The 25,021-nt window shown below is 40.9% G+C and overlaps 1 protein-coding gene, 1 non-coding gene and 1 pseudogene across 4 annotated transcripts; all 3 read right to left on the bottom strand.

The window, feature by feature from the left end:
- Positions 1–727: 727 nt before the first annotated feature.
- On the bottom strand, positions 728–14,621 carry LOC138397357 (C-type lectin domain family 4 member C-like). Of its 3 annotated transcripts, XM_069491277.1 has the most exons (6): positions 14,591–14,621; positions 13,482–13,574; positions 10,919–11,032; positions 6,451–6,596; positions 2,463–2,578; positions 728–875 (listed from the first exon to the last, which is right to left on the bottom strand). In XM_069491277.1, the coding sequence occupies exons 1-6, from the start codon at positions 14,619–14,621 to the stop codon at positions 728–730; spliced, it is 648 nt and encodes a 215-aa protein (XP_069347378.1). The 3 variants fall into 3 exon arrangements, with proteins under 3 accessions (XP_069347378.1, XP_069347380.1, XP_069347379.1); XM_069491279.1 differs by lacking the exon at positions 10,919–11,032; XM_069491278.1 differs by lacking the exon at positions 13,482–13,574.
- On the bottom strand, positions 2,026–2,133 carry LOC138397686 (U6 spliceosomal RNA). Its single transcript, XR_011235818.1, has one exon. It is a non-coding gene; the product is annotated as a U6 spliceosomal RNA (small nuclear RNA).
- On the bottom strand, positions 5,022–5,090 carry LOC138397738 (U6 spliceosomal RNA; annotated as a pseudogene).
- Positions 14,622–25,021: the final 10,400 nt, after the last annotated feature.

The raw sequence follows: 25,021 nt of genomic DNA, 5'->3' as shown, positions 1-25,021 counted from the left end.
AAAAACCTTTTGACAAAACACAGGAAGACGGCATTAAATACTGATATCAGTACCATATTGGTTTGCTAGGGTTGTCCTAACAAAATAGAACAGACTGGGTGGCTTAAACAACAAATCCTCATTTTTCTCTCAGTTCAGGAGGCTGACAGTGCAAGACCAAGGTGCCAGCAGGGTTGGTTTGCTCCGAGGACTCTGCTTCATTTGCAGATGGCCGGCTCTTGCTGCAGCTCCCCGAGGTTGTCCCTCTGTGCACATGCACCCCTGCTGTCTTTTTTTGTGTTCAAATTTCCTCTTATAAGAAGTCAGATTGGATTAGGGCTCACACTAATGCCCTCATTTCAGCTTAATCCCCTCTTAAAAGATTCTCCAAATATAGTACTGGAGGTGCTTCAACACATGAATTTGGAGGGTAGGGATACAAGTCAGCCCATAACAGATACCTGACCCCCCAGCTGTCAGAGAGTAGGAGAGGAGGCTCATTCTCCCTCTGTTTGTCCGTAATGGGCTCTCCTGTGGACTCTGGCCTATGACAGATGCTCAATAAGCACTCATTTCATGAATGAATGAATGTGTGAACTGATTCTGTCGTAAGTGCAATAGGTGACAGACTACTGAACACTTTTATGGGCATCCCTTGTATAAAACTTGCATATAAACAAAAAGAGCAAATTATCTGTCTATGATGGTGGATGCCCATCCAAACACATTTCCGTGGAAAATGTTCCATTTATAAGTAGATCTTCATCATCTCACAAATTGACTTCTCAGGCTCATGACAATGAACATCATTCCAGCCCCATTTTCGTGAAGGATGACGAAAATTTACTACGACACAACGCTCTAAAGGGTCATTGGGTTCACCTGAGTGCCAGAATCTGAAAGGGAGAAAAAGGATGATAGTGTTTTGAAACAAACAAATGACATTTTGGAAAGAAGGGTTGGAGATTGTGAGGCGGCCAGGGTTAAACTGTGAGAGGCAAGGTCAGATATACCCAAATGCCCCTTCTCTTTTTTTTTTAATTCCAAAATATTAAGGGGGTACAAATGTTTTTGTTACATGGAGAGCTTTGATAATGCTTTAGTCAGGGTTATGAGTGTCCATCACCCAAATAGTGTTCATTGTACCTATTAAGTAGGTTTTTACCTTTCCCCTCCTCCCCCCTCCCCAGTTTTTTTTTTTTTTTTCCTATGCACTGCTTTTGGAAGCTGAAGAACAGGCAAATTCCCTAGGTCTGCTACTTACTCTCTGTTATTTTGTGCAAGTAATTTAATTTCCCTGATTTTCAGTTTTCCTATTTAAAAAAATGGGACTAGAGTAATATCCTTATATATTTCACATAGTTGATATGAATGGCCAAGGTAGTAATGTGTACTAAAGTACTTCAAAGTTTGTAAAAAAAAAAAAAAAAAAAAACCTACATAATTAAGAATAATTAGGCCAGGCACAATGGCTCATACTTGTAATCCCAGCACTTTCAGAGGGCAAGACCAGAGGGTCACTTGAACCCAGGAGTTTGAGACTAGCCTGGGCAACATAGTGAGATCCCTGTTTCTACAAAAAAAATTTTTAATTAGCCAGGCGTGGTGGTGCACATCTGTAATCGTAGCTACTCAGGAGTCTGAGGTGGGAGAATCACTTGAGCCCAGAAATTTGAAGGTGCAGTGAGCTATGATTTTGCCACTGCACTCCAGCCTGGGTGACAGAGTGAGACCCCATATCTAAAAAGAAAAGAGTAATTATAAGACTATTTTTTTGCCACTGTGCTCCAGCCTGGGTGACAGAGTGAGACCTCGTTATCTAAAAAGAAAAGAGTAATTATAAGACTATCAGAATTAACATTTTCACTTTATGAGAAATATTGAATCTTAGTAATTGATTATACTATTGATGATTTTTTTTTTTAGTTAGAAACAACACATTAACTGCCACGTGAGTTGTATTTAACTCATGCTAGTTTCGAGCGTGGGGCCTTGTGAAGCATATGTAACTCACACATCTCTTCACTGTGGGAGCCGTGAGAACTGTTTTTCTTTTTTTTTTTCTATAAATTTTTGTGTCATCCTTGCGCAGGGACCATGCTAATCTTCTCTGTATCGTTCCAATTTTAGTATATGTGCTGCCGAAGCGAGCACGTGAGAACTATTTTTCAAGTTGTCTATAACTCACTTGCAGAAAACAATAAAAAATAACAAATTTTTCATTAAATTAGAAAGGATAATTTTGTTTTTGAAGTTTTTATACTATTTTCATAATAAAACATCGTGGCCCCAAGGAAAAAATTGTTTTTTCCAGTGTGGCAGTCAATGTGTTAAATGTAGCAGCCTTTGATGTCAAATAGACTTAGGTTAAAAAAAAAAGTGCTGTGAGTTTTATTGTCTGTTTCTTTGCTTAATAGCTCACAGACGGAACATCCTAAGCTCCCTGAGTGACCCAGGATTCCATTATTTAATTTTCTACTCACGTGGCACTTTTGTTGTATGGTGTCTGATCAACCCATTGCCAATGTCTCTGACCTTCTGGATCTGACAGCCCCATAAAATAGGCAAAATCTTCGTCCAGATTCTGGATGATAAAATCCTGAGGGAAGAAAAGAAAACAATCATAGCGTTTAGAGAACTCAAGTTGAATTGAATTCTTTATGGCCTTAGGGGCAAGAGAAGAAAAGGAGAGAATCCAGGAATGGCCACAAGGGGCCCCTACTCAGGTTTGCTGTGGCTGAGGGGGCAGGATCAGAGACATCACTTGTGAGCATGATGTTTAGCATGTACAGAAGTGAGTTCTAGCCATGATCGTAATAAATTCTCACTTTCCTTACTTCTTTGCTAAAGGATCGGATTCTTCAAAGCTCTGCATGTTGTGGGGAACTTTCTTCCTCACTCTTAATATTTTCTTCTTGTGAAGGGAGTTGAATTAGATCTTAAGGTTTCTCTCTGCCCTTTATTCAAACCCAGGCGAGAAGTGGCTCTTCTGACCGGGAAATTTGGTAAGAATAACTGGGTACGCTTGATACGCTTGGGAATCATAACAGTGTTCACAGCACAGCTATGCCTTCCTTCATCGGGAAGCTCGCTCACAGACAGCAAGAGGCCTCACTGGATTTCCCATGGGTGTTTCTGTCCTTAGTGTGAGCCAGTCACAGTCTTGGTGGGGGGTAAGGCAGTCTGGTTCTTAAGTTACACTAATTGACATTTTCCTATTTAACCTTTGTCAGCAATAAAGGTAACTTTTTTTGTCCTTCCTGCTTTATGCTTTTTAACGTCTTCATTCATAGCCTTTGCAGGGAAGATGATAATTACAGTCCCCTCACAAGCCCCAACATTGTATAATCAGTTTTTACCAGAGCAATTTTTATTTGGGAAATTTCAGGGATGCTTTATTTTCACATACGTATCAATTCTTGATTGTGGGTTCTTGCAACTTGATTTTTTTTCAAGTTCTCAAAATATGCCTTCTCACCGAGGCAATTAATTATTTCTAAGCATTTTTGTTTAATTGAATTTCATATAAATGGGAGATATCAATTCTAATATCTCTACTAAATGCAAAGCTGTGGGACTTCTACTTTATTTCCAATAGTGGTGGATTAAGTAATTTGGATCAAACTTCTTGATGAAATCAACTTTATAAACTAGATGAAATATGAAAAAACTTAACGTCTCAAGAGCTCAGAGAATAGTGAAAAATTACCAGGCCAAGATGTCAAAGAGAATGGAAATCCCAAGAGATGAGCCTGGAAATCATGGCCATTTTGCTCTAGGGACATTTTGGTGATCCAGAAGAGGCAGTAGAGGGGTTCAACAGCACTTCTATTTTTTTTCTTCAGGACATTAAAGTTTATATTTACTTTAAATTTTCACACGGCACAGTCCAAACGTTAATGCTTACAGGTCATTTTAAAATTAAGATGTTTGGCTGCACGTAGTGGCTCACGCCTGTAATCCCAGCACTTTGGGAGGCTGAGGTGAGAGGATTTCTTGAGGCCAGGAGTTCAAGACTAGCCTGAGCAACATAGTGAGAACTCGTCTCTACAAAAACTAAAAAAAATTAGCCAGGCATGGTGGCTCAAGCCTGTAGTCCCAGCTACTCATGAGGCTGAGGCAGGAGGATCACTTGAGCCCAGGAGTTTGAGGTTGCTGTGAGCTGTGATGATGCCACCACACTCTAGCTGGGGAGACAGACTGAGACCTTGCCTCAAAAAAATAAAATAAATGAGACAAAGATGTTTCTTCTGAGAAGATGCAATAGAATAAAAAAAGAAATTTATTATAATACTAGTAGTAGTTGCAATTATTAATTGTCATACTATGTGCCAAGTATTGTGCCATGAGTTTTTATAAGTTATTTCATTTAAATCTTACAACTACTATTATGAGGAAGAGACTGTTTCTGTCCCCATTATATACATGAGGAAACTGAGACTTAGGAAGATAAAATTACCAAAGGTCACACAACTAATAAATGATGGAGATCTAACTCGATGGCTAGTATTCTTAACCAATATATTACACTGCATTACGGGAAACATAGAGATCTAGAATCAAATTTTATTTTATTTATTTGTTTGTTAATGTTATTTATCTATTTTTTAAGTTCTTTTATTTTTATTTATTTATTTTATTTTATTTAATTTTTGCATCAGCTTGCTGACTGGAAAATTTGGGGGTTTTCTTGAGACAGAGTCTCACTCTGTTGCCTGGGCTAGAGTGCCGTGGCATCAGCCTGGCTCACAGCAACCTCAAACTCCTGGGCTCAAGCGATCCTCCTGCCTCAGCCTCCCAAGTAGCTGGGACTACAGGCATGCACCACCATGCCCGGCTAATTTTTTCTATATATATTTTTAGCTGTCCAAATCTTTTCTTTCTATTTTTTTTAGTAGAGATGGTGGGGGGTGGGGGGGGTGGGTCTCGCTCTTGCTCAGGCTGATCTCCAACTCCTGACCTCAAGCAATCCGCCCGACTTGGCCTCCCAAAGTGCTAGGATTACAGGTGTGAGCCACTGCGCCTGTCCTATTTTTTTAAACTGCACAGGAGCCATGCTAATCTTCTCTGTATGGTTCCAATTTTAGTATATGTGCTGCCAAAGCAAGCACAAGAATCAAATTTTATTTTATTTTATTTTTTCTTCTATTTTGTAGTAGGGGTCTTGCTCTTGCTCAGGCTGGTCTCGAAATCCTGACCTCAAGCTATCCTCCCACCTCGTCCTCCCAACGTGCTGGGATTATAGGCATGAGCCACCACTCCGGCTGAGAATCAAATTTTAGAAAATCAAATAATGTTGTACAAATAAGAAAAGGTGTTTTGGCTTAGGTTTTCAGATTAATTTGAATTCATACGAACCTATATGCAACACTGTTAGTGGCTTGTGCCTGCTTACTTCCCTTTCCAGGATATTCATTCATTTATTCATTCATTCTATTGAGTGCTTAGACTCTGTGCCAGGTGTGGTATAGGAAGTTGAGACAAATACAAGTTTACAACACAGCTGGGGAGACAGAATGAACAGCACTTTTGACAACTTTGTAGCATTAGGATATAAGAATTAGATTCCAGAAAGGGGTGAGGGTAAATAGGCAGTGAATCAGACCTCATAGAAATTATCATCTGGCTTTGAATCATTTGGATATTATAGAAATTTCAAGCCCTGAAATTGTATTAATGTCATGTAAGACTTGTGCCAAGGCATATGGCAAGAGCAAATGAAAATACTCTCTGGAAGAAAACATTATCTTAATCCTCCAATTATTTTTATAAATAATTTTTCAAATACAATGTCTAGCACACAATGAAAGATAATTATGCCCATGAGGACCGTTTAAGACATACTATAAAACGACCGTGCTTCTTATGTTCTTGAAGATAAAAGACAAACTTGAACATTGGATTGAACATTCTAAAGTTTGACAGTGTATTTGAAAGAGAGGCAAAGAGAAATTCTAGATTTGAAAAATTGAATAACCGAAATTAGAACTCAGGCCAGGCACAGTGGCTCATACCTGTAATCCTAGCACTCTGGGAGGCCGAGGTGGGAGGATTGCTTGAGCTTGAGTTTGAGACCAGCTTGAGCGAGAGTGAGACCCTGTCTCTATCAAAAAGAAAAAAAAAAAAAAACCCAACTGGGTGTTGCAGTGTGCACCTGTAGTTCCATCTACCTGGGAGGCTGAGGCAGAAGGATCGCTTAGAGCCCAGGAGTTGGAGGTTGCAGCGAGCTACAATTGCGTCGCTGCACTCTACCCAGGGTGACAGAGTGACATTCTGTCTCAACTTAAACAAACAAGGAAAAATAAATGTTCCACATTAGGGAGATTTTCCTTTATTTATTTATTTTTTTTTTTTTTAAACCAGAAGTCTTTTCTCTGTCTTCCAACTTTCAGGGCAATAGAAAAAGACACTTTTCCTCAGTCAAGAGAGAAAAATAGGCTACCTGACCTCCTTGCCTATTATAGAAAGTACCTGTTCATCCTCAGTGCTGATCACGGCTAGATGAGCCCCCATCATGGAGCAGTTCTTCCAATGCTGGGCCCAAGATTGCCTCACAGTAGAAACAAAGTAGCAGCTAGACTGAAATGAACTCCACAGTGTTGGGCAGCAGCTCCAGTCTTCCAGAATGAGCATAGGAGAAGAAAAAATATTGAGAGAATACCTTTCATATAAAGTTATATGGCTCACTAAGTTTTGGTTGGTTTCCGTCAGCAATTTCCACAAATTTTCCAGAGCTGAATTTATTGACTGGTATATTTACTAATCCCTAGATCATTTCACTCCAAACAGGGACTGGCAAACTTTTAGTTAAGAGCCAGATAGCAAATATTTTAGGCTTTGTGGGTCATGTGGTCTCTGTTGCAACTACTCCAATCTACAATTGCAGCATGAAAGCGACCGTTGATAATATGTGAATAAATGATTATGGCTGTGTTCCAATGCGATTTTATTTACAAAAGCAGACAGCCGATTGGGTTTGGGCCATGAGCCTTAGTTTCATAGCCTCTGGTTTAAACCCAGAAAGAGTATTTTACAGATAAATACTTTAACTCCAAGTCCTTGTCATTCAGTGTTGGTCATAAAAGAACCATCTCCACATCCTGTGCAAAAATAGTCTTGACAATTTTCTATGTATCGTTAATAATTACAAATGTAACTATCTCTCAGAGTGAAGCATCCCATCACAAAGAATGAGTCTAGAATAAGACAGGCCTGGGTTGCAACCTCATTTTCTGCACTGTAATTTGGAGAAAATTATATAACCACTCTGAGTCTTAAATTTTTTTTTTTTTTTTTTTTGAGACAGAGTCTCACTCTGTTGCCCAGGCTAGAGTGAGTGCCGTGGCGTCAGCCCAGCTCACAGCAACCTCAAACTCCTGGGCTCAAGCGATCCTCCTGTCTCAGCCTCCCGAGTAGCTGGGACTACAGGCATGCACCACCATGCCCGGCTAATTTTTTCTATATATATATTTTTTTAGCTGTCCATATAATTTCTTTCTATTTTTAGTATGGGGTCTCGCTCTTGCTCAGGCTGGTCTCGAACTCCTGAGCTCAAACAATCCGCCCACCTCGGCCTCCCAGAGAGCTAGGATTACAGGCGTGAGCCACCGCGCTCGGCCTTAAATTTTTTTGTTGTTTGCAGATGGGGATGTTTCTCAGAATTTTGAGGGATTGAAGCGACATAATATATGCAAAAGACTTAAGAGCACCCCTTTAGAAGCACCAGTTTTTGCCACTGTCAGCTCAGCACTATAGATCATATATATTCCCTCTAACAAATTATGAATACGTAGTCCATGTCAAAATAATTAGTTTTCTTTATGTTTTGATATGTAAATATTTATATATTGGCATATATTATAACAAAGTAAATATTTATATATTGGTATGTTTATACCCAAACAATTTGACAAGTTATATTATTCATAGTTCTTATTTGAAGAAAAAGTATGAAGCAGAAGCAGCTTTTGCCCAGCAAATAGGATTATTTATTGATTTAGTTTTTAGACAGGATCTGACTCTGTCACCCAGGCTAAAATGTAGTAGCACAGTCATAGCTCATTGCAGCCTCCAGCTCCTGGGTTCAAGCGATCTACCCATCTTGGCCTCCCAAATTGCTGGGATTACAGGTGTGAGTCACAAATATAATAAATTATATTTTTAAGATATAACTTATTAGGTAGAATTAACTTACTTCACAGGTCCTGAAGGAGCTCTGGCCTTGAAAAATAGCCTTTGGCTAGAAATCTTCACACTGGGTATGCATACCCCAAGGCTTTCCAGAAGGTATGTGGCAGCAATAAATACTATTCTTTCCTACCGTCATGTAAGTTCTGTTTTCCTTTCCATGTTAGCTCTTCTACATTACACAAAACAAAGGCATACCTTTCATCTGTCCTGAAAATCACTATGCTCTAAGATGGAAAAAAAACTCCACGGTGGGAAAGGACTATTTGAAATATTTTTAGAGAAGCCTCCTTTAATGATTAATCAAGGCACTAGAAATCTCCATTCCACAGGGTTGCCTTAAACATTTTTTTTCCACATGAATTTACTTTTAGGGATTATGATTGGAGTATTTGGGCTCTGACAGGGATGTGTGAGGTCAGCCACAGAGTTGAGTGTGGGCGGTGGTATCATGACAGTTTTCATACAGTGACCTCACCTATTTCGTACCCTACTTCCTGTCAAAGAACACTTTGATCCAGACTCTGAAGTCTAGAAGCAGATTCTGATGAGGGCAAAGAGAGATTTGAGGAGAAATATTGAACACTAACAATGGCTTTTTTCATGATTTAGTTGGAGGCAATTCTTTTCAGCTATTCTCAATAGTCATCACTAGGGTATGCCAGTGGTTGGAAAGAAAAAATTACCTTTGAAAAGCTGACGCAGTACAGATTAGTGACACTGACACTTTTAAATACACTGGGAAATATCTGGTACTACCAAAATTTTCAAATTGCACTGGATAAAACTGACAAATTCAAAATTATATAATTCTTTTTAAATTCGGTGTGTATTATTCATAATTAATTAAAACCTATGTTATCAATCATATCATGAAATATTTATGGCAATTACAGCCAATTTTCTTATTTCACCTTTTCTAATGTTATTTTTAACCTCCAATAACAAAAAATAAAATCATATGCTGGCTGCTAGAACAATTAGTTTTTAGAAATATATATTCTTTTTTTCACTAAAAAGAGGAAATTTTGATCATGTTTACCAAAATTAATGGAATTATTTCTGATTTTTTATATGTGTTTACATTTAATTGTTTCCTAAACCAAGTTAATTATATTTTCAAGTCAGGGTTAATTATATCAATGTAAACACATTTTCCAAAGTAATACAGTGCCTTGTATCTTATTTTTTGCTTCATATGACACATGATTTTAGCTATATGTTATTACAAATTAGATCATGAGTTTTTCTTTTGTTTTTTAGAGACAGGGTCTTGCTTTGTTGCCTGGGCTTGAGTGCAGTGGCGTCACCACAGCTCACTGCAAACTCAAACTCCTGAGCTCAAGCAATCCTCCTGCCTCAGCCTCCCAGGTAGCTGGGACTACAGGCCCGAACCACTACGCCCAGCTAATTTTTGTATTTTTTGTAGAAACTAGCTCTCGCAATGTTGCTTAGGCTGGTCTCGAACTCCTGGCCTCAAGTGGTCTTCCTGCTTCGGCCTCCCAAAGTGCTAGGATTATAGGTGTGATCCACTTTACATGGCCAGAAAATTTTTATAGTCTTATAAAAATGGATAAAATCATTATATTAGAGCTTCCATAATTTAAACTTGACTTCTCTAACAATGCCATCGAAAGTGCATTTAGAATTTGTCAGTGTTCTTTTTTTTTTTTTTTCCAAAATGTACATTAATATGGTTATGTGAATAGAAAAGTTAGAGTTTTTCTGACCCACCAAGTCTGGTTTGACTTACTTGTTTGATAGTAAAGGTAAACTTTGCTAATTACTTTATACTATAGCCATTGTTAAAACAGATGTGAAACAGGAACAAAAAAAGAAAGAATAAACCATTCTTTCCTCCCCCATACCCCATTTTTGTTGCAACCTGTTTCATCTACCTGCTTGTGGTAGTTTTAAGGAAGAAGCTCTTACTGTCTCATCACCTCTCAGTTTCTCCCTATGAGTGGAGAGTGAGTTATTTTGTTCTTGAAATAACTGTCTGACATCCTTTGGGTCCCTGTTTCTTTCCTGCAGAAGATTAAGGCCATCGAGGCATTTCTCGGGTGTAGCTTGCCTCCCTTTGGCTCCGTGCCCGGCAGTCCCTGATCCCAGACACAGATGACCACTTATTTCCCTAGGAGGGGACTAGGCCTGGACCAGGGAGCAACATTTTGACCTCACTCTAAGCCACACTCTACAATTTAGTTTTACCATCAAGAAAGCTGATAATTTTATTCTTATTTGAATCCTGTGTATATTTATTTCTCAGTTAATTCAGGGCTCTATAGAGAGAGGGATCTTATTTACTGTTAAACTTGGTGATGAATTGGAGGAGGGGGTGAGGATGTTGAGTAAAGACGAACTGTTAAGACCAAATCTTGACTTTTAGGCTTTAGCAATGAAGAGGCAGGAGAAAGAGAGACAGTTCTGAGGACCCTTGTTTGGTACTTTAACTGTGAGATGTCTATTTAAGATATCCAAGTGGCTAGTTTAAGAGAGCAGCAGCATGAACCAGCCTGCAGTTTGAAACTTTCAGAGCCAAAGATGTAATGTATCACACTAGGCTCCTCGGGAGGCCAAGGTGGGCTTGAGCCCAGGAGTTCCAGGTTGCAGTGAGCTGTGATCACACCACTGTGCCCCAGCCTGGGTGACAGAGCGAGATTCCATCTCTAAAAAGGTAAATAAAATAAAAATCCAACTGAGAATTTGATGAATAGTAAAGGAAGTCTTGTTGCTCATTGCAAAGCTGTACCTTCTACCTCCTTTTCTCCTGTGACGCAGGTCAGACTTGAATAATTCTGTTGATATTCTCGTAACTTGGACAGTTTCTTGATGGTTTTGCTATACACAGAATTATTGTAAGTCACTGAAAAAGAGAAAGCAGTGCGTTCTTGTTCTTTTAAGTGGATCTATGTTGTGCTATAGAGCCTTATGCTCTCATAGGGCCTACAATGCCTCTTTTTCTCCCATCCCGTGTCAACCCACACTGCTCTCCTCCCATGCTTCTTTCCGTGCAAGCCTGGCAAAAAATGTGTGGCCAACCCTTTCTTGTACTCATTTATGTTGTTTGTTTATAAGTTTACATATATATATATATTGGTCTCTCCCCATTAGAAGGTACAGTCTAGGGAAGGAATTTCACAATTTCTAAGTGCTCTATACCCAGCACTTAGAAAAGTGAGCTGCTCACGGAAGGTGTTCAGTAAGTATTTGTTGACTTACTAACTAACAGCATCTTCCTAATTCTATTAATCCGGAAAGATCACAGGTCTTTTAGTTTTTCTGAAATTTTCTGATTACTGTAACTACAGGTAAATAGATGGGGGTAAAATTGAAAACAGGGTGAAGCCTAACCTTTTGGAGACATTTAGGCATCTTTCACTAAAAATGGCTCTTCTGCTCATTGGCACGCACATAGAGCAAGATCTGACTTTTTGCTTATCCTCACTTAATTCTTTACTCATGTATCTCATTATTCTGATTTTGAGACTAAATCTGGTCACAGTCTTCTATTTTCTCTTTATGTCTTTAAGTTCCTGTATGTCTTCTTTCCTCTCGAGTAAGTAACTGTCCTTGAGCCCCTTTGTCTCTTGGCCTTTGTTGTAAAAAGTAAAACAAGGTTTAACTTTAGTAATAATTCTGCTTCTGAGGGTTACACTGAACTGTGAGATGTTTGTACAACTGGGAGGAGACTGACGACTGTATCATCACACATTTGCACTCAACGTAGGAAGTCATCATACTCAGTAACTTCCTCACACATGATTCATTTCTATTTCTAATCACATTATCAGATAATAGAGCAAGTTTTGACAACCAAATAGTAAAAAAGAAAGCAAAGAAATTTCTGAGATCTCGTAAAAATATAAAGCTTGGCAAAGGGAGCCGCAATTAGCTTACTTCTTTATTCTTTTATTGTGTCATTGTTTGAACAACTTTCCTTGACGTGTTGGGAAGACTCCCATATGAAGATCAAAAACTTACAGTATTACAGTTATAGACTCAGAGAAGGTGGGGTATTTATGCTTCCAATAGAGGGATTTTTAAAAACAAAGGAACAGAGCATCATTGGCAAACTGATAAATGTAGTAGTAGATAGAATCCTAGATGGTGACTACCACCGGCATAAACATGGAGCTGGGGTTATCATCATAGACTGAATTGTGTCCCTCACCCCAATTCATCTGTTGAAGCCCCAGCTCCCAGTGTGATGATATTTAGAGACGGGGCCTTTGGCAGGTGATCAGGTTTAGATGAGGTTATGAGGGTGGGGCCCTCCTGATGGGGTTAGTGCCTTTATAATAAGAGACACCAGAGAGCTTGCCCCCCACCCAGGTGACAACACAGTGAGATGGCAGCTTCTGCAGGCCAGGAAGAGAGCCCTCACTGTAGCCGGCCTCTTGAGGTTTTAGTGCCCCAGCCTTTTTAGTGACCACCCAATGTAAATTCTGAATAGACCCTTGTTTGGGCAACCTGATAACCACTTGCTTCTTGCCCAATACCCTTTGTTCTCATGGTAGCCATTAACTGCCAGTGTACTGTTTTTTGGTCAAGCAGTACAAACATTCCAGGGTCATAGGAAAAATGTATTTATTTTTTCCCATTACTGTTGAATGCAAACAAGAAAAATTTATGGATTTGTTTTGCAGAAGGCATGAAGGAAGAAGTTTTCTGCTGATGCTCAGCAGTCTGGTTGCTCAAGATGTTATCTGAGACTGAAGAAACACAGACTCCACTCTCGGTCTCCTGGAGCCTCCTTCCTTACTACCCTCTCCTGCAAAAAACCTCCCCACTTCATCCCTTTGGGGAGGTGGATCTGAGAGTTCTTGCTCTCCTGTCTTCTCACTTTGGCCAAATCAGATAAACTTTTCTCTACCACCAAGCACCGGTGTCATGGCGTTTGGCATTTGCTCAGCTGCATGAGCATGAATCTGGGGGTCTGCAACATCACTGGACCCGACTATGCTGACATCCTGATCTCAGACTTCCAGCCTCCAGAACTGTGAGAAAATAAATTTCTGTTGTTTAACTCACCTAGTCTATGGTATTTTGTTGTGGCAGCCCAAGCTCACTAAACCAGTTATGATCACATGTGGAAAAATGTGACGAAGACTGGGCAAAGTAAGCCTAGAAGTATAGATAATTACCCAAATAATAACGGATAATAATAGTAGTACTAACTTATTCCGTGGAAATCATGGCATTCTCAGAGTTTTCATTTTATGTCAAGAAAGGGGAAATTAATTCTTCAGGAAATCTATAGAAAGTGACTGGGAAAGGTTCAAGAGGTCACTGTGTTTTAGCCAAGAACTTACCCACAGAACGCACAATGAAACAGGCGCTGAGGAGTGAGATGGAGATGGCAGCCACGGACCAGACCTTCACCTGGAGCCACCAGACTCCTTTCTCTGTCAGATCAGCAAGACAAATGCACAGTTACAATCTCCGCTGCCAGGGGCCTGGGAAACCAGAATCCCAAGGACCTTAGAACAGGAAAGTTTACTTGGTATCATGAGATACAGGAAAAAAAATAGAAATTAAAAAAAATTAAAATAACAATAAAGTCAGTCTATGAACAAAACTAAAACAGAAAAAATGTGAAAGCAAGAAGAGATCACAGAAATTCCCTCAGAACAAATGACCAGATAGTACCCTGGACCCCAAGACAAATCCAGGCAAAACTCAACCAGAGTGAACTGCACTTGCCAATTCCCGACTCTCTTTCCCCTTGAATCTCACTCACATCCTTCCCATGATTCCTTGCCTTTCTCCAATATCAAATTTTATTATTATTGTTTTCAGAGACAGGGTCTCACTCGCTGCTGGGGCTGGAGTGCAGTGGTGTCATCATAGCTCACAGCAACCTCAAACTCCTGGGCTCAAGTGATCCTCCTGCCTCAGTCTCCTGAGTAGCTGGGGTTACAGGCGCAAGTCACCACACCTGGCCAATTTTTCTATTTTTTGTAGAGATGGGACCTGTTATTGCCAAGGCTGGTCTTGAACTCCTGGCCTCAAGAGATCCTCCCACCTTGGCCTCCCAGAGTGCTAGGATTACAGGTGTGAGCCACTGAACCTAGCCTCTCCAATATCATTTTGACTTCAATTTCTTACCTCTTTGTATAGTTAAATTCATATTATTTTTTTTTACATTAAAAAAAAAAAACAGGGACCATCCTAATCTGTTCCAATTTTAGTATATGTGCTGCCGAAGCAAGCACTAAATTCATATTCTATTAAAGGCTTCTAGGGCTGAATTGTTTTTGGTTTTGTTTTCTCCTTTCCTCTTTCCCTGGATTCACTACTCTTTGATGAAAAGTTGTCTACTTCTTCTCCCAGAGTCATTCTTATCACCTGAGTGCCTGTTTTCCCACTTCCTCATGCTCCTACTACCTTCTGTAGACCTGAGAAGACCAGGAGTGCTCACCTCTGTCTTGCGGATGTTCTTCTGGCACCATTGTGTGTGCACACACCGTTTTGGTTTCCTCTGACCAGGAGGCTGAGGAGCTGTCCCTGAAGATGTTACCCTGGGGGTCTGGCTTCATTCAAACAGGCCAGGTTCGTAGATCCTTCTGTGTCTACTCTTGCAAAGGAGGAGATGTGACTCAGAAGACTTTCTGCAGTGAGCTAAAGCTTCCAGTTTAAAACATATATTATCATCAGAAATGAGGAAACACAAAAGAGGAAATTGAGAAATACATGAAAAGGAGTTCATGGGTACAAGTCTGATTACTTGTTTAGTTTTACATATGAAAATTTTTTCTATCAGATTTCGGTGCAGTCAGACGTGCAAGATAGATTTTTATATGTCCCAAGGAAATCAGTCAGGCTTTAAATAAATTTTGTGCTCTCTAATGAATTAATTTTCTTTTTATTAAATTTTATGTAAAGTTTCATTCATGTACTTAACATTTATCATGTTTGAAGATTTTGCACTACCTCAGCCTAGGAGGATGAGCAAAAGTCATATTGCAGTAACGATTGACATGAAAAACAACTGCACCCGTAGACACAGAGTGGAAAAGTCACTGCTGAATGGAAGATTCTTTTTTTTTTTTTTTTGGAGACAGAGTCTCACTCTGTCTCCTGGGCTAGAGTGCCATGGCAACAGCCTAGCTCACAGCAGCCTCTAACTCCTGGGCTCAAGCGATCCTTCTGCCTCAGCCTCCCAAGTAGCTGGGACTACAGGCATGCACCACCATGTCCGGCTAATTTTTTTCTATATATATTTTTAGCTGTCCAAATCATTTCTTTCTATTTTAGTAGAGATGGGGTCTCCTTCTTGCTCAGGCTGGTCTCGAACTCCTGACCTTGAGCGATCCTCCCTCCTCGGCCTCCCAGAGTGCTAGGATTACAGGTGTGGAAGATTCTTGAATTCTATCTGCCTGGATTGTTAAAACACTCCTTTTGAGTCAGGGCCAGGTTTGGGCTGAGGTCAGTAATGTCATATAATCTCAGCTGAAGAGAAGTGTGTTCTAAGGCACAAGAAGGAGAGGTATGAGGTTGTATGATGTCAAAGCTGGGGCTCCTGCATGGCAGGAATTCAGGGATACTTCCTCACATGCAGTCCCTACAGTGTGGATCCTGCCCTCTGCTAAATCATGGGCGGCAATATATTCTCAGATGAGTAATCTAAAATAGAGGAAATCCATTATAGCCTCTGCTAGTGAAACAGAGATGCTTGAGTTGAAGGACGGTTACAAGGAATGGTGAAATGGACACAGAAACAAATAGCCTCCCAGAGTTTAACTAAATTTAACAATGGTAGAGGCAAGAGTGGGAGCAAACAGTGTTGAGTTAGCAGCCATACGCTGAGATGTTTTAGCGTCCAAGCCAATGAGACCCGTTCTAAGCCGTGTACCTGCTGAAACAACCCAAAGTCATGTTTGGTCTCCTGTCTGCCTCCCACGCACAGCTCCCCTAACACCCCCTGCCCTGCCCAGGGGCTTCTCCCCTTTCATTCCTCTGTCTTGTGCTGGGGTGCAGAGTACGAGGGTGATCCTTGAATGTACAATGCTAAGAAGACAGGAGCAAAGGCAAAAATTAGAAAAATAATTTAAAATAAAACAAATCAAAAAAGCAGAAAGAATGACAAATCATTTTTCCCAATAAAAGCGGAACTGCATTAGGTCCAGGTCAGGTACAGACATCCCAGCAGAATATTTTGAGTCTGACCAGAGAGTACGGCAAAAGCTACAGCTGAACAGGACAAACATAGACAGGAATGGGTGGCTGTGTTGCTCACTTCCTCTTCACCTGGTCGCTGAGGGAGGGAGTCCCACCCCAGGTCGAAGGGGGTGGCCAAATATACAACACCCAACACGGGACAGATGAGACTGCCCGCAGGATAGTCCCACATACTCGCAGCCTGGGGGAGGGCAGCGCACACCATGCGGAGTCAAGCAGGGGTTGCACTTGGGAACAGAATGAACAAGGTGAGCTTGAACAAGGGAGGCAGGATCTGTCGGGCCAGGAGAGTGAGGCGGCCCCGCCTCCTGAGAGGATGTGATGGCTTGTCTGAAGAATTCTGTGGGCTGTCAGGGAAGTGAAACCAGTTAGCTGGAGGAGCAGGTGGAGTGCAGCTGAACCAGCCGAGGTGGGAACTAGCTGGGCGGGAAGCGTATGGACGAGAATAGGGGAACTTTTGGTTAGGCCCCTGGGGCCCTGTAAGGATCTAGGGTATCAAGGCAGCACGGAAACGTTAGGCCTTACGAAGCAGCAGAACTAGGAAACGCAGCGCACATGCTGTTAGGATGAACCAATGCATACTGCTTTTAGAAAAGGCAAGGCATACGAATCAACAATTTGAACTGCCCTAAACCTCCTTACCAGGGAACTGCACTGGGGACGTTCTTTGAACGTGATGTCTAGGTTTGGAATAAGGATAGGATGTCAGGTAGCTTTTGCTGTAAACTAATTACCTTAAAACTTAAAACGAACAGCCATTAATTTAGTTCACAATTTTGAAGGTCAGCAGTTTGGGCTGAACTCCGTGGGGTAATTCTGGTTTGGGCTGGATCGGATCCATGTCAGGGGGCTCGCTCGTGTCTGCAGTGAGCTGGCAGGCTGCTGGGGCTGGCGGGTTTACTAGGGGGCTGGGGTGACCAGGGTTTCTCCCCACTCCGTGTGTCACCATCTAGTGGGTTTACGGACCTGGCGCCAGGAAGGTCCGTAATAGCAGCAAGAGAACAAGGGAACAAGCCCCACTGTGCACATACTTTTAAAATCTTGTTTGCCAGAAAATTACCAATTCTTCAAATTATAACATTATAAGACAATAACTCTCTGACACTTAAAACTTATTATTTATGCCAAATGCAAACTGCTGCACTATAAAGAAAGTTGCTTCATCTACATCAAATTTAGGGCTGACAGACTTAAATAATTTAGGGAATAACTTGTTGACAAAGAAAAAAAATCTCATTACGCAGTGGCATTTTATTTCCGACCCACCCTGAAAAATAATTTTCAGAAAGAAACTCTATAAAGAAAGTGGTCTGGGCCGGGCGTGGTGGCTCACGCCTGTAATCCTAGCACTCTGGGAGGCCAAAGCGGGAGGATCACTCAAGGTCAGGAGTTCAAGACCCCGTCTCTACTAAAAAATAGAAAGAAATTATCTGGACAACTAAAAATATATATAGAAAAAATTAGCCAGGCATGGTGGCGCATGCCTGTAGTCCCAGCTACTCGGGAGGCTGAGGCAGGAGGATCGCTTGAGCCCAGGAGTTTGAGGTTGCTGTGAGCTAGGCTGATGCCACGGCACTCTAGCCCGGGCAATGGAGCGAGACTGTGTCTCAAAAAAAAAAAAAAAAAAGAAAGAAAGAAAGAAAGTGGTCTGGACCATGTTAGTCCTAACTCTTCTACCTAATCTAGGGCAGTCCCTTACCGAGACTCACACCCTGGTCTGACCCTGCTGATTTCAAGAGGAGGCAGGGAAAAGAGAATCAAAATACCTTCCCCTCACCTTCAGTCCTGGGACAGCGTCTATCTAGGCGTCCTACTGTGTGCGTTTTCCTTCCAGCTGATGGCTGTGGTGCTCCTTTCTCCCCGTGGCCATACCCGGGCCTGGGCCTCGCACACCAGAAACAGGAGAAGAAAAGGGAAGAGCACACGCCATACAGAAGAAAGCGTACCCTGGAGAAAGACAGGAAGGGAAGAGTGTGTGGAAGGCCATTTCCATATATAACTCTTCATAACTTCCACTGAAACTTTGTCATCTAACCTGTACCCTATTTGTGTGACCCTGAGGACTAGTTTTTTTGTTTTTTTTTTCCTCACTCTGTTGCCTGGGCTAGAGTGCTGTGGCGTCAGCCTAGCTCACAGCAACCTCAAACTCCTGGGCTCAAGCGATCTTCCTGCCTCAGCCTCCTGAGTAGCTGGGACTACAGGCATGCGCCACCATGCCCGGCTAATTTTTTCCATATATATTTTTAGCTGTCAAAATCATTTCTTTCTATTTTTTTAGTAGAGACGGGGTCTCACTCTTGCTCAGGCTGGTCTCGAACTCCTGACCTTGAGCGATCCTCCTGCCTCGGACTCCCAGAGTGCTAGGATTACAGGCGTGAGCCACTATGCCTGGCCCATTTCTATAATTTTGTCATTTCAACAATATTATATAAATGAATCCCATAGTATTTAACTTTTGGGGATTGGCTTTTTCCACTCAGCATAATTCTCCGGAGATTCATCCAGGATGTTGTGTGCATGTGTCAATAATTTATTCCTTTTTATCACTGCATAGTATTCCATGGCATGGTTGTATCACAGTGTGTTTATCCACTGACTGGTGAAAGTTGTTTCCAGTTTGGGGTTATTACAAGTAAAGCTGCTAGAAATATTTGTGTACAGGTTTATGTGTGAACATAAGTTTTTATTTCCTGAGGTAAATGATCAGAAGTACAGTTGCTAGGTCATATGGCAGTTGCATGTTATTTATTTATTTATTTATTTTTATTTATTTTTAAGACAGAGTCTTGCTCTGTTGCCCGGACTAGAGTACCATGGTGTCAGCCTAGCTCACAGCAACTTCAAACTCCTGGACTTAAGTGATCTTCCTGCCTCAGCCTCCCGAATAACTGGGACTACAGACATGCGCCACCATGCCCAGATAATTTTTTTCTATATATATTTTTAGTTGTCCAGATAATTTCTTTCTATTAATAGAGATGGGGTCTCGTTCTTGCTCAGGCTGGTCTTGAACTCCTGACCTTGAGCAATCCACCCCCTCGGCCTCCCAGAGTGCTAGGATTGCAGGCCTGAGCCACCTCGCCTGGCCTGCATGTTAATTTTTTAACTCTTTTCCAAAGTTGCATTCTACATTCCAACAACATATGTGTGATCCAGTTTCTGTACATTCTCATCAGCACATGGTATTTTCAATATATATTTGTGTGCGTGTGTGTGTGAGACAGAGTCTTGCTCTGTTGCCCGGGCTAGAGTGCCATGGCATCAGCTTAGCTCACAGCAACCTCAAACTCCTGGGTTGAAGCAATCCTCCTGCCTCAACCTCCCACGTAGCTGGGACTACAAGTGTGCACCACTACACCCGGCTAATTTTTCTTTTTATATATTTTTAGTTGCCTGGCCAAATTTCTTTCTATTTTTTAGTAGAGATGGGGTCTCACTCTTGCTCAGGCTGGTCTCGAATTCCTGAGCTCAAGCAATCCTCCCGACTCGGCCTCCCAGAGTGCTAGGATAACAGGTGTGAGTCACTACCCCCAGCCTAATATGTATATTTTGAGACAAGGTCTCGCTCCGTCATCCAGGCTAGAATGTAGTGGCATCATGATAGCTCACTGCAACCACCAGCTCCTGGGCTCACGCAATCCTCCTGCCTGAGCCTCCTGAGTACCTAGGACTACAGGTGCCTGACATCACGCCCAACTAATTTTTCTATTTTTTTTTGTAGAGACGGGGTTTAACTATGTTGCTCAGGCTGGTCTCTAACTTTTGGCCTCAAGCGATCCTCCTGCTTCAGCCTCCCAAAGTGCTAGGATTACAGGTGTGAGCCACCTCAGCCGGCCAAGAGTTCTTTCTGTATTCAAGATACCAGTCCTTTGTGAGATGTGTAGTTTGCAAATATTTTCCCCATTCCGTAGCTTGTCTTTTGGTCCTTTCTTCTTCTTTTTTTAAATTCCTTTCCCTCTGCAAATAAGCAGATGTCTTTTTGTCCTATTAAGACTTTTCACAGAGCAAAAGTTTTTAATGAAGTACAATTTATCAATTTTTCCTTTTATACATCTTGCTTTTGGTGTCAACTCCAAGAACTCTTTGCCTAGCTCTAGATCCTGAAGATTTCTCTTATGATCTATTTTGAGTTAATTTTTATATAGAGTATGAAACTTCGGTGGAAGTTTCTTTTTTTACCTATGGATTTCCAATTGGTCCGGCAGCGTTTGTTGAAATGTGTACCTTTTCTTCTATTGAATTTTGAACCTTTGTCAAAAATCCAATCCATTCCCATTTTTTAAATTGTAGTGAAATATATATACCAGAAAATTTACCTTTTTAACCATTATTAATTGTACTGTTCAGCGGCCATAAGTACATTCACGTTGGTGTGCAACCATGAGCACCCTCCGTCTCCAGAACACTTTCATCATCCCGGTGGAAACTCCGTGCCCATTAAACACTAACTCCCCACTGCCTGCTCCTCTGCTGACTACCATTCCACTTCTGTTTCTGTAAGTTTGTCTATTCTAGGTACCTCGTGTGAGTGAATCATACCAAATTTGTCCTTTTGTGTCTGGCTTATTTTGTTAGCACAATGTCTTAAAGGTTCATTCATGCTGTATCATGTACCAGAATTTCATTCATTTTTAAGGCCGAACAACATTCCCTTGTATATGTCTGTGCCATATTCTGTTTATCCATTGATCAAGCCATTCCTCCTAAGGACCCTTTGGGGAAGTGTCATAGAACACACCTACGTGTCCCTGTTTGGTTGGCACTTAATCCTATGGCCGAACCTAATTATAGAAACGGCTGTGGAAAAATATACATTTAGCTGAATAGCAATATGCCAAACTAAAAATTAGGATTCTTTTACTAAGAAAGACAGAGAACTGATTTGAGAAGCAACTACTAGTCTCTTTCACAAACATATTGAAGAAGGTCTGGATGGTATCAGAAGGAATTGCATGAACTACAGAACTGCACTCCTTCAGCTCCTCAGTGCTCAGGATAGCAAACTCTGGAATGGTTTTCCTTTTATTCTGTATTCTACTTTTGAACCATTGAGGTTCTATCCTCATTCCCCAAATTCTGCAAGTGATTAAAAAAAGTCTCATTCTTAGTTTATTTATTTAGCAAGTCTTTAAGAATATAATAAGAGAAGATTTTAAAAAATAATTAAGCTAAGAAAATTTAGGAAAGGTTCTGACATTCTACATTCAGAAACACAAAACAACAGCACTCCAAGTTTCTCATCGGACGACACTAGATTTAATTATTTCTCGAATATTAAAGGAGGATAATAGCAAAAAGATGATACCACTGCTTAGATATTCCAAGTTTATCTTTATGTTTAAATAGTGCTCTCAGGACAACACTGTGTAAAAGAGGACAGAGATTATATGCCGAGCTATATTTTAATTTTAAGTCCTCAACTTTGGTCAAGAATGATACAAAAACTAATGATGGGATGAAAATTAAATCCTTTAGTGATCCACGTATAAATTTCTAAGTAATATATTACTGTTTTAATTTGGTACCAGAAAAAAGTTTAAGGAACTTTGTTGCAAGGAACAAAGTTGTAAGGAACTATTAAATTCTCTTACCAAACAACATAATAAGTCACTCTGTTTTCCTTTTTCCCCAGAGACAAGGAGGATTGGTGCTGCATTTAATGTTCAAGTATAGTTATTGGAGATAAAGTCACCAGTTAGTGTGTTTACTTTTTCTCTTTTTACAGGTAAAAAATTCTGTATTTAAACTGGTTTATTATAAACATATACCTTATTTTAAGCCACTTTTGATGAATTTGACTTTTCATCAAAAAGATACCTGCACTCGAATGTTTATTGCAGCCCAATTTACAAAGATGTGGAATCAACCCAAGTGCCCATCAATTCATGAGTGGATTAATAAAATGTGGTATAGCATGGAGTACGACTCAGCTTTAAAAAAGATGAATTAATATGTTTTGCAACAATCTGGATGGAACTGGAGACCATTCTCCCAACTGAACTATCCCAAGAATGGAAAAACAAATACCACATGTACTCACTATAAAATTGGAACTAACCAATGAGCACACATGTGCACAGAGGGAAGTAGAACTCAGTAGAAATCAACCGCAGGAAAGCGGGTAGGGGAGAGGAGAAGCAAAAACCTATTTAATGGGTGCAATGAACACTATTTGAGCGATGGGCACACCTATAGCCGGGACTCAGGCATTACAAAAGCAATCCATGGCTGGGCGCGGTGGCTCACGCCTGTAATCCTAGCACTCTGGGAGGCCGAGGTGGGCGGATCGTTTGAGCTCAGGAGTTCGAGACCAGCCTGAGCAAGAGCGAGACCCCATCTCTACTAAAAATAGAAAGAAATTATATGGACAGCTAAAAATATATATAGAAAAAATTAGCCGGGCATGGTGGCGCATGCCTGTAGTCCCAGCTACTCGGGAGGCTGAGACAGGAGGATCGCTTGAGCTCAGGAGTTTGAGGTTGCTGTGAGCTAGGCTGACGCCACGGCACTCACTCTAGCCTGGGCAACAGAGTGAGACTCTGTCTCAAAAAAAAAAAAAAAGCAATCCATGGAACCTAAAGCATTTGTACCTCCTTAATATTTTGAAATAAAAAAAATCCAATAAAAAGCATTTCTTTTATTGCCTCTTAACTGTACATTAAGAAAATACATGTGGTTTGTGACGATAGGACTCATACTCAAGAGCTCGCCATCGATCACATATTCTCTTGAGGAAGAAAGGAAAAGGGAGAATTTTATTCACTTGAGGTTTCTTAGCCTGGGGATGTACAGGCTTGTGATGGTTTTCGCAGCAATTTTGTGGCCTGGCATATATTTCAAAATTTTGCCAGGATTTTTATTTTCGGTCCCCCTTTGAAAGACATACGATACAGGAGTGGTATATTTTAAAAAATGCTCTGGTATACTTGAATTGCCTGCATTGGAGCCAGTAGTAAAATAATTGTCCATTGTGACTTCATGTTCTGCCTCATTAATCTAAGGATAGTGTCATCCCCTCGATTAAAATAATACATTAAGACCCACTATGTATTTTTTGTTTGTTCTTCAGTATTGTCTTCTTTCTTATAATATGTGTTCCACTACACCTGTAACAGTCTTTCCTGTTACAGGTGTAGTGGAACACATATTATAAAAAAAAGAAATGTCATTGAAGCAATTTGTGCGGATTCTGTGCCTGGCTGCATATTTGCATGCGACCACTAGAGGGCATACGCACTCTAGCAACTGGCGCACCATTGCTACCCTGCTCAGCCTTCTCGTGACGGGGAAAGAGGCATTTAAAAAGAGAAAGAAATGAAGACCAAGACCATCTGGGGGCATTTTATATATGAAGTCAAAGTCTGCACCTGATCCAAAGTTTGTTAGAAATGTAGAAAAATAGCTATTTGGGCAGGCAGAAAATACAAAATGGTACTTTTTTGAGACTTTAATACTTGAATAAATATTTGAATGGGGAATATATTTATTAATTTTTTTAAATATTTAGTATTTGTTATTACTGCCTTTGGGAAATACATGGACTTTTTTTTTCTTTTTGAGACAGGGTCCCTCTCGGTTGCCCTGGCTAGAGTGCAGTGGTGTCATGATAGTTCACTGCAACCTCAAACTCCTGGGCTCAAACGATCCTTCTGCCTCAGCCTCCCAGAGTACTAAGATTACCGGCAGGAGCCACCTTGCCTGGCTGGGAATATACTTATTTTTATTTTTTTATTTTTTTTGAGACAGAGTCTTGCTCTGTTGCCCGGGCTAGAATGCCGTGGTGTCAGCTTAGCTCACAGCAACCTCAAACTCCTGGGCTCAAGCGATCCTCCTGCCTCAGTCTCCTGAGTAGCCGGGACTACAGGCATGTGCCACCATGCCCCGCTAATTTTTTCTATACATATTTTTAGTTGGCCAGATAATTTCTTTCTATTTTTAGTAGAGACGGGGTCTCGCTCTTGCGCAGGCAGGTCTCGAACTCCTGAGCTCAAACAATCCTCCCGCCTCGGCCTCCCAGAGTGCTAGGATTACAGGTGTGAGCCACGGTATCCAGCCTATACTTATTAATTTTAAAGCCACCCCCCTCCTCCCAGCTCTAGCTGTAATAGATGACTAATGGACAGCAAAGACTAGTGGTCAGGAACATGGCTTTGGGACAAGACAGCCTACCTTGGTACAAAATTTGACTCTGTCACTTACTGGCTTTTTGACCTTAGACATATTATTTAAATAACTTTGTTTGCCTCAGTTTCCTCATATATAAAGTGAGGATAATAGTACCTACATCATAGATATGCAGTATTCATTATATGCAGTAAATTAAGCTAAGTTGCCTGCTAGAACTTTTTATTTATTTATTTATTTATTTTTTGAGACAGAGTCTCACTCTGTTGCCCAGGCTAGAGTGCCGTGGCATCAGCCTAACTCACAGCAGTCTCAAACTCTTGGGCTCAAGCAATCCTTCTGCCTCAGCCTCCCGAGTAGCTGGGACTACAGGCATGCGCCACCATGCCCGGCTCATTTTTTCTATATGTTTTTAGTTGTCCAGCTAATTTCTTTCTTTTTTTAGTAGAGAAGAGGTCTCACTGTTGCTCAGGCTGGTCTGGAACTCCTGAGCTCAAACAATCCGCCCGCCTTGGCCTCCCAGAGTGCTAGGATTACAGGCGTGAGC

This window comes from Eulemur rufifrons, chromosome 16, assembly GCF_041146395.1.
Source record: "Eulemur rufifrons isolate Redbay chromosome 16, OSU_ERuf_1, whole genome shotgun sequence".
Lineage (NCBI taxonomy): Eukaryota > Metazoa > Chordata > Mammalia > Primates > Lemuridae > Eulemur > Eulemur rufifrons.
Note: the sequence above shows the minus strand (reverse complement) of the source record. Positions and strands in the feature narration are given on the sequence as shown.

What these genes read in the sequence shown, in the direction of transcription:
- LOC138397357 (XM_069491277.1), bottom strand. Translation starts at nt 14,621, where the DNA reads ATGGTGCCAGAAGAACATCCGCAAGACAGAG. An exon ending in AGAACATCCGCAAGACAGAG is followed by an intron (nt 13,575 to 14,590) that starts GTGAGCACTCCT and finishes CTGATCTGACAG; the next exon opens with AGAAAGGAGTCTGGTGGCTC. An exon ending in AGGAGAAAAGGAGGTAGAAG is followed by an intron (nt 6,597 to 10,918) that starts GTACAGCTTTGC and finishes TCATTCTGGAAG; the next exon opens with ACTGGAGCTGCTGCCCAACA.